The 8,911-nt window shown below is 36.6% G+C and overlaps 1 protein-coding gene across 1 annotated transcript; it reads right to left on the bottom strand.

Moving 5' to 3' along the window:
* Window positions 1–1,089: 1,089 nt before the first annotated feature.
* On the bottom strand, window positions 1,090–7,216 carry LOC120311876 (osteoclast stimulatory transmembrane protein). The gene is made up of 3 exons (XM_039351945.1): window positions 7,092–7,216; window positions 2,361–3,411; window positions 1,090–1,737 (listed from the first exon to the last, which is right to left on the bottom strand). The coding sequence occupies exons 1-3, from the start codon at window positions 7,214–7,216 to the stop codon at window positions 1,414–1,416; spliced, it is 1,500 nt and encodes a 499-aa protein (XP_039207879.1). The 3' UTR covers window positions 1,090–1,413.
* Window positions 7,217–8,911: the final 1,695 nt, after the last annotated feature.

The raw sequence follows: 8,911 nt of genomic DNA, 5'->3' as shown, positions 1-8,911 counted from the left end.
TGTAGTTTCTGTGAACTTTGCTGTGGATGTTACACACAGAGTTGGATGTTTTTTGTTTATTTGTTTTAACGTGGGTAGAATTAGTCAGCTTCAAGAGGCAGAGCAAAAAACACCAGGCATACAGTTCTCCCCTCCTGCAAATGGGCTTAAGAAAAGAATGGCAGGCAGTGACATGCCCATAGAAATGTCAAGAGAAACATTAAATAAGAAGAACATTTCATCAATTCCTGTTGACTAAGGCCTCCATGCCAACTCTCCACTGCCCCAAACCCATCCCTGAGACTGGAGGTGTTGGAAATTGATCGCTGCTGGGCTTGCAACAATATTTGAAGAACTGCAAGAAAGAGAACCATTGGCATGACCAAACGTATTAATGTAAGTGAGCACTGAGCAGCCCTCTATAAGAGCATCTCCTCCAGAAATTCATATGGTTCCTGCCCTACAGTTCTTGCAGACATTGTTAGAAATGTGACTGAGCTTCCAGGCCTAGGATTAGAATGGGCACAAAGCCAATGTTGGATTCTGGTTTCTCATAGGTTTGGCTGTTTTCTGGATACTGTACATGTGTGTTTTTATTGTTTGGTTTCTCATTGTGTATTGTAAGACACTCTTTTGGGAGTGAGACACCATCCACATCTAATACTAATTAACCAATAAAGCCTAAGGGTTGCAAGTAGCCACCAATCTCTCTCTCTCCCCCCCCCTCTTTTCTTTGCACTTGTTGTAACTCTTGCTACCATGATTGCCAAAGGTTTTAGGTATTATAGTTTTCTGATGTTTTGAGGCAGGAAGTAATGCAGAAACTATACTGTAAATCAGGAATATCCATGAAGGGGGAGGGGGAGGGTATAAAGAAAATCAAGAGGGCAGCAAACCTCACAATCAAGGCCCTACTCCTTTTTAATGTGCATCTGGAATTGTCTTCCCCAGATTTTTAAATAGCCTTGCCCTCCTGTCCTTTACGTGGACCTTGAAAACCTGTTTCCCCCCCTCCCCTCAGGCTGCGACTTACCTGGAGTTTATGTTCTGAAAAGCAATTGTGCTATTTATGTTGGTGACTGTGCAGGTTATCTTGGTTCTCTGGTTACTGACATCTTTCATCTTTTATATTAGGGTTTTTTTTAAATCTGTATCCTGTCCAGAGATGTTGCAAGTTAGGCAGCTCTAAAAACATAATAAACATAAATAAATGCATATGTCTATGCCTATGTAATCATCAGGAGTTGTGCTTGGTTCAAATGAGACATTTTTATTTTATGATAAATCTGTATATTTAAACTCCTTTGAGTTGTGTATCATCCAGTTTCTATATTGTCCTCTATTGCTTTTTTCCTTTAGAACTGTGATTATACAATATCGGCTTTAATTATTGCTAGTTCCACAATGGTGCAAATTGCTCTTGAAAAATAGCATTCAACAAAGTACTGATGCCTCCTGTTGCTCTTTTTTCTTGTTCTTTCTAATGAGCTTCTTGTAGAGGTACTGGATTCTCTGGTTTTCCTGGTTCTCAAAAAAGGAGGCTGAAATTTTTCGGCACAGACGGTGTGAGTATGCTTCCAAAAATACCGTAGCATAAATGATGCAAAAGAGAAGCGCAACAGCCAGAACCAAAGCTGTGTTGGGAGGATTTGGTTTTTGCATGAAGCAGTTAGAAGTAACAAAAGTCAGGTTCTGATGGTAATTTCTCTCAAATGGAACCATTAGGGAAGGTTGCAAACCAACAAAACTTAGTTTGATCTGAAACAATAAAATGAATTATTAATTAAAAATGTAAAGGCTACCTCAAAGGAAAAAAAATCATACATCATACATCAGAACATTACATTGTCTTTTGCAATGTACCTGAATATTTTAGACCTGAATATTTGTACTGTGTACATTTAACATTTTCACCATTTATCTTTTTCTAATCAAATTTGATTTTGTTTATCTCTTATGAGATTTGTTTATCTTTGGAGGGGAAACTAGGAAATTGAAATTACTACTTGGTTTGTTGATTTGTTTGTTTGATACGTTTGTTTTTGTTTTTACATTATAATTGCCAGAAATGCAGCACAGGTTGTGAAAACTTTGCCTGTATCATACACAGGAATTAGGGGAAGGAAGCCAAATGAAGTTCTTCCTGAAAATAATAGTGTTTGATGCTTGAGATCTTAAGCCTTCTGTCCTATGGGCTCAGCTATGCTGTTTTGTTGCCTATATTATTAAAATTCCATAGTGAATCAAGAAACATTCATTTGACATGCATTGACAAGTGCTATTTCATTTGAAATCTTGGAGGTTGCAACACCATCTTATCTGAAAAGTTCCAGGCTGAAAGAGGCTGATTTTAAGCCCAAACTAGAGACTTCAGTACTCACTTCATATTTTATCCAGAAAGTAACTGGGACAACAGGGATCTGAGTGACTTCAGTTACAGCTGTTTGTGCCAAATAAAAGGCAATGTAATCAGTTGCTATGACAAGCAGCATCACCACCAGGACTAATGTGAGAAGAAAAACGTGTCTGAGAGAAGCCTTGAGTTCTTTTTGGGACAATTTGAAGCTGGTTGGTTTAATTAACTTCCTGGATGTGGAAATCAGCAAATCAGTTGTTTTGTTTTTGTGAGCCAGATCTTCCAGCTTTGGGGTGATGTAAATATTATCAAAACAAATATCTGTAAGATAACTCTTCAGGTACCATGTTGCTTGGAAAAGGAGATAGAAGAGAAAAAACCCAGCTGTCACCCGGTTGGTCAAGAGTATGATCTTCTGGACCAGCTTATCAGCATATAAAAAATCTTCCTGGATACTTTGGCTACTGTTAACCATTTTCTCATTGAGTTGGAAGATATTACTGTGATTTTTAAACTGAACATGGCTGTTCCTGGAACTCAATAATTTATCTGGCATGTTGTCAATTATGCTTTTGAGAGAATGGCTGAAGTCCCAGGAAGCATTACCCAACAGGAGCATTGAGGTCACAAGACTGTCCATGGAATTCTTGCAGGTGCATTTAATGATTTTCAAGATTGCTTGAATATTGTTCATAATATTTGGGATAACGTTGATAGCTACTATCATAAAGCAGGCAGATAGCAGCAGCCTTCGCCCTTGTCTCGTCCCTAATGTAGGCACAATTATAGTAAACAGGCACCGGACTGGATGCACCAAAAAGAGGATTAAGAACACCAGGAAACTAAGGACAGAGGATGCCCAGGCAGAAAACTGGAAGGAATATTTCAGAGACGAAAACATCCAGCAGTGGAAGAGGCCTCCGACAGATGCTGCAATGCAGGAGCAGATCACAAATAAGGATAACAGTTGGCTGTGGCTGGATGGTAATGGTATGGAGTAAGCAAGCCAGATATCCACCATAAATTCTTGTATCTTTAGGAATTTTATATCCCAAATGTAGGTCCAGATTCCCAACCTGTGCCAGTAATGAATAAAGTAGTTTCAATTGCTAAAAAATGTTTTACACACATATATACACATATTCCATTTACACTCACACACATCTGTCTCTTTACATAGAAACATGCACACATTCAAGTTTGAATGAGAATTCTGAGAAGGTTTAAATTTAAAACATATATTTTGAACATGAACTCCTTTGTGTCTCTAAGAACTGACATTTTATGGTTTTGTAAGGCCATAATTTATTTATATATTAGATTTACAAGTAGTCCTCAACTTATGACCATAATGGAGCCTTCCCCTTACGGTTGTAAGTCATGATGATTATAATGCAGGTTATGTGACCAACCTGGTTTTACAATCTTTTTTACAGTGGGCGTTAATGCCTGGTCGTAAAACATACACTGCCTTCATTAAGTGAACGTCGCAGTCATTTGGTATGGGCTGGTTTTGCCAAAAAAAAACCCCAAAAAACAACAACCCAGAAATACATGATGGTTTTTGGCAAACGTGTTGTAAAATTCAGTCACATGACTGCTGGGAGAGGCACAGCTAACAGAAATATGGAACCGAGTCATAAGTACCCCTAAGGAGGTTCAGTGTAACTTTGAACAGTTGCTAAGTGACCACTTGTAAGTCGAGGACTACCTACATTTTCCATCTTTCATTCTGGAGCTCTAAGCAATGTACATTGTGTTCCCTTTCCTACTTTTCCTTACAACAACCCTTGAGGTAGGTCAGGCCAAAAAAAAAAATGATGAGTCCAAAGTCACCCAGTGAGCTTCGATGGCTGAATTGGATTAAAATGTGAGTCTCCTTACAATCTAGCCCAATACTTTACCCAATTACAAATAATACTATTGCATGCATTGGCCACCATAAGCTCTTAGCAAATACCAAAACAAAATTGTTTGTAATTAGCTGGTCAAACAGAAATACTATTGTAAAGCAACCATTCAGTTACAATCAGATACTGTACTATTAAATCTATGCTTATTTTTAGACAGGTTTGAAAAGAAATCTTTGTGCAGTTACTTTGCACTCCTCTGTACATAATATACAATTACAAAGTAATCTTTTCAAATAATAAACTGAAACTCATTTGCACTAACTTAAGAATAATATGGGTTATGTTAATACAACCATTCAACTCTCCGCTATATTATCCAAATCTTTTTAATGAAAGCATTCTCAAATAAGGTTTAACAGACCTATATTTTCTTCAATGGAATAGTTCTTACTAGCAATGTCATTTTTTTGTTTCCTTTGTTTAGTTCTTACTAGCAATGTCATTTTTTTGTTTCCTTTGTTAACACAACAGAGGGTATTATAGTATATAAATTAAAATATTTTTTAAAAAACTACACATACCCAGTTTTATGAAGAAGTTCCCAGATCCTTTGGAAACAGTCAGCAATCCTGAAAATATTCATCTTATTTTAAGATTAAAAAAATAAAATAAATTAATTGAAACCCAACAACAAAATGGGATAGAACCACCCAAAAAATCTGGGTTTAGATAACAAGTTATTAAATTAAATTTAAAATGTTAATTTAAAAAAAAATAACTTTAACTGTTCATTTAAATTGTTAATCCAATCTGCAGTATATCCTAAATAAGAATACATAACAACATTTCCTCCATTTGTGCCTGTCCCTGATTGAATATCGTACCAAGAATATTAAACCTAATATTAATAATTATAATTCTAGAAGATCTCTGCCAGTCTGTTTCCTTGTGCTAGTAGTATATTGTTAAAACTACACTTAGTATTGCAAAAGTAGATTCATAAAAAGCAGAAGTTAGGGAATATTTATTTTTACACTATACTGAGATTGGTCACTAGGAATTATCACTGAATCATGGTGGTTAACTTAATCATCTGATTGCTACCTACTTTAATATATTTATGCAATATGTTGTTTTATTATTGATATTGTTCTAATTGCTGATTGGGAGCTGCTTAGAGTTTGATATAAAATGGGTGGCTATATAAATGATTTAGATAAATAAATATTTTGATATTAGTGAGCATATTTTGATGGCACTGTGCTCACTTAGAAATCATGTTCCCAAATTTAAAATATCCGTTCATTCAATGCATTATACCAATGCAAAATTCAATCAGTTTTTGGACATTAGCAAGAGATCAATGATAAACACAAGTACGCAATAATTATTATTATTATTTAATTTCCTAACTGTTTTCTAGTTGCCCATATCTCAAAAACAATATCAGAGATTTTACAGCAGAAGGGAGATAATAAGGTGAGTCTGATTTCTTGTGACTAGCCAAGCCTACCAAGACAACCATTTTGTTAGAAGGTTATGACATGTTCTCAAATTCCAAAACTGCTTACAGTCTCCAAATATTTGCCCCCAGTATGATCCAAATAACCAGCCATTTCTTAACCTTGGGTCAAACTAAACTTGATAGTGTTCTCATTGAAATCAACATGTTCTATTAAGTCAGTGACAGCTAAATTAGAACTGGAATGTTCAATTCTTTCTGTTTGGTTTATAATAGAATTTCCCACCTGAAAAGCAAACAATATAAATACCAGCTTGAAGAGATATCTTTTGACTGGACCTATGACATGAAATAAAGAGCAATCCTCTATCCTTATGAATTTCTTAGGGTACAAGGTAGTCCTCAACTTACAACTACAATGGAGCCCAAAATTTATGTTGCTAAGTGAAACATTTGTTAAGTGAGTTTTGCTCCATTTTATGATTTTTTTCTTGCCACAGTTGTTAAGTGAATTATTGTAGTTGGTAAATTTGTAACACGGTTGCTAAGTGGTTTCCCCATTGACTTTGCTTGTTAGAAGGTCACAAAAGGTGATCACATGACTTCTGCACACTGCAACCGTCATAAATATGAGTCAGTTGCCAAGAATCTGAATTTTGATCACATGACCATGGGGATGCTGCAGTGGTCATAAGTGTGAAAAATGGTCATAAATCATTTTTTTCAGGGATGTTGTAACTTTGAACAGTCACTAAATGAACTGTTGTAAATTGAGGACTACCTGTACTTCTTAACTGCCATTCATGGTATTAATCCTATATAAAGAGATTAAGAAAAAAAAACATTTTACAAGATGACGATGAGGCTCAGCTGTTCTGTGCTCCTTCCAGCTCAGCTTCCCGTATGTCTTTTACCCACATTTAGGTGAAATGTTTATTCCATGATTGAGCTAAGAGAATGCTTTTCACATGAATGATTCAGAGAAATGTGGAAGAAATAAATACATATATAGTGCCTGAGTAGGCAGCATTTGTTACTAATATTATAATTGTGTAGTTGAATAGAGTAATAACATCCCATAAAACCTTTTTCCTTATGAAACTGCTGAAATCATTTACCTCAAAAACCAAATGTTGAAGAAGTGTAATATCACTCACTTCCCCTTCCTCTTTCACAGAAAAGAAAAATTGTCTTTATTGATTATTAATGGAAATTTCTTCTGTGTTTGTTTTAAAATTTTACAGCAGGAATGTACATGACTTTAGGACCAAAGCAGGCTTTGCAGACACTCACCTAGGGAAATAAAGGGATAAAATGGTTGCTGTAAGCTAAGGCATTCATTTTGCCCTCAAAACTTGCTTTTAAAAAGCTAAATTGTCTGGCCTCATTCACTCTGAGACTTTTAGACCACATTATCTGCACTCCTTCCTTAAATGGTTACATTGAAAGGAAGTTATACTCTACTTTTGGTAGAAGAGTGTGGGAATGGGAATATTTCTCATTAGAAAGGCCATTCTTTTTAAAAGCCTCCACTTTTTCCATTGGTTCAGCTATGTGTCTCTTCATACTACCTAAAATCATAGCTGATCTCATCAAAAATCCATTTCCCTTTATGGATGTATGTGTGCGTATATACACGTGATGGGTTCTAAAAGCCTGCAAAGAGCAAGAAAAATGTTTGCTTTTTTACAGATGGAGAGAATTATATGTCAATTTGTTTTGCTAATAGTTCAAAAATTCTTCTTGCTGAATGCAGGGCTTTGGTGGTTTAAGGACTTCTTTGAGGAATCCAAGAGCCAGAGACTAAGGGGGATTTAGCACTTGGAAGTGCTCTCCTTTTACATGTCCTCAAAGCATCCCATTTATGTCCTATTCTCATGTATCACTTGTGCCCACAGTTCTCTCTCCAGTCCTGGAGAAGCCATTCCAAGCTATTTACAACCTTCTTCCAATAGTAAGGTACCTCTGCTCCTGTTTTTTTTTTTTTTCTAGGTACTTTTAATCTCCTTTTCTTCTCTTCCAGAGCCCTTCGCCGTGCACAGGATATGTTATCCTAATCCACAGGACATAGATGAAAATAATAGGAACCCTTTGCAAATGGAACCAGAACTGTACTTATTAGGATTTATGGAAGAAGAACTGACTAAATCTCCGTGTCTTATTATTCTATATCAGGGGTCTTCAAACTTGGCCCTTTTATGATTTATGGACTTCAACTCCCAGAATTCCTCAGCTAGGCACACCTCAAGCCTGAGGATTTCTGTGAGTGGAAGTCCAGAAGTCATAAAAGGGCCAACTTTGAAGACCCCTGTTCTATAAGATTACTGCAGCAAGATTACATGTGCAGAAATGGAAAACTAAAGAATCTCCACATGTTGAAAATGAGATATTTAACTATTTTTAACAGAGATGGCAAAAGTGACATGCCTAGTCATAGAAATGTATAGAGTTTTTAATAAGGACTGGAGTCTGTTTATGGATTATATTACCATATAATCTACCATAATTGATGGATTCATGAGGAAAGCGACTATAAATATTTTTAAGTTAGATGTTTAGTTTTGTATCTGCAGGTTTATGTTTCTGTATATAATTATGTATTTAAAAAACTGTTATTGTCCAAACCTTGAGTTTTCAGAAAACATACATGGGCCTCTATTGTGTGCGCCAGTGGCCAGATTTTCTCATTAATGAAACCAATGACTGTTACAGATCTTTCTGTTATGTCCTTAGCCTGTGAAAGCAGGCTCGGGGCATTGCAACGGTCCCGGGCAAGTGCAAGCTGCCCGGGACCAGACTGGCTGTCACCAGCACTCACGCGCATGCGCGAGTGCAAGCGTGCCAAATGTTGCAATTTGGCCCGGGAATCGCCTAGAAAAGGGGCAGGGAGAGTTGGGCGTTGTCGGCGTCTTGTAACCAGTATGCTGAACAGAAATAAAGAGGTTCCTGAGAACTACAACTGCTTCTCGTATCATTGCCATTTCGCGAAGGACTTAACACTTTCCATTTTAATATGGGGCCACTTAAAGAAAAGAATTTTCTCTCCCACCAAGCATTATCTGTCGGTGTAAGAGATGATAATCTGCTGTTCCTTCTAACATGAAGCAGGGCAAGTTGACCAGTCAGCTCAGTTATTTTTCAATGTGTAATTAGAGACTAAGAATATTAGATCTGTGCTCAGAAATAGTCCAAACAAAGATCACAAGCACAGAAGTGGGGCTGTAAGGAGCACTAGGTTGTTCCCTCCCGCATTATCCTTGA

Source organism: Crotalus tigris, unplaced genomic scaffold (genome assembly GCF_016545835.1).
Source record: "Crotalus tigris isolate CLP2741 ecotype Arizona unplaced genomic scaffold, ASM1654583v1 scf7180000018371.15429387391:27106975, whole genome shotgun sequence".
Taxonomy (NCBI): domain Eukaryota; kingdom Metazoa; phylum Chordata; class Lepidosauria; order Squamata; family Viperidae; genus Crotalus; species Crotalus tigris.
The sequence above is the reverse complement of the archived record's forward strand: the minus strand, read 5'-3'. Positions and strand labels throughout refer to the sequence as shown.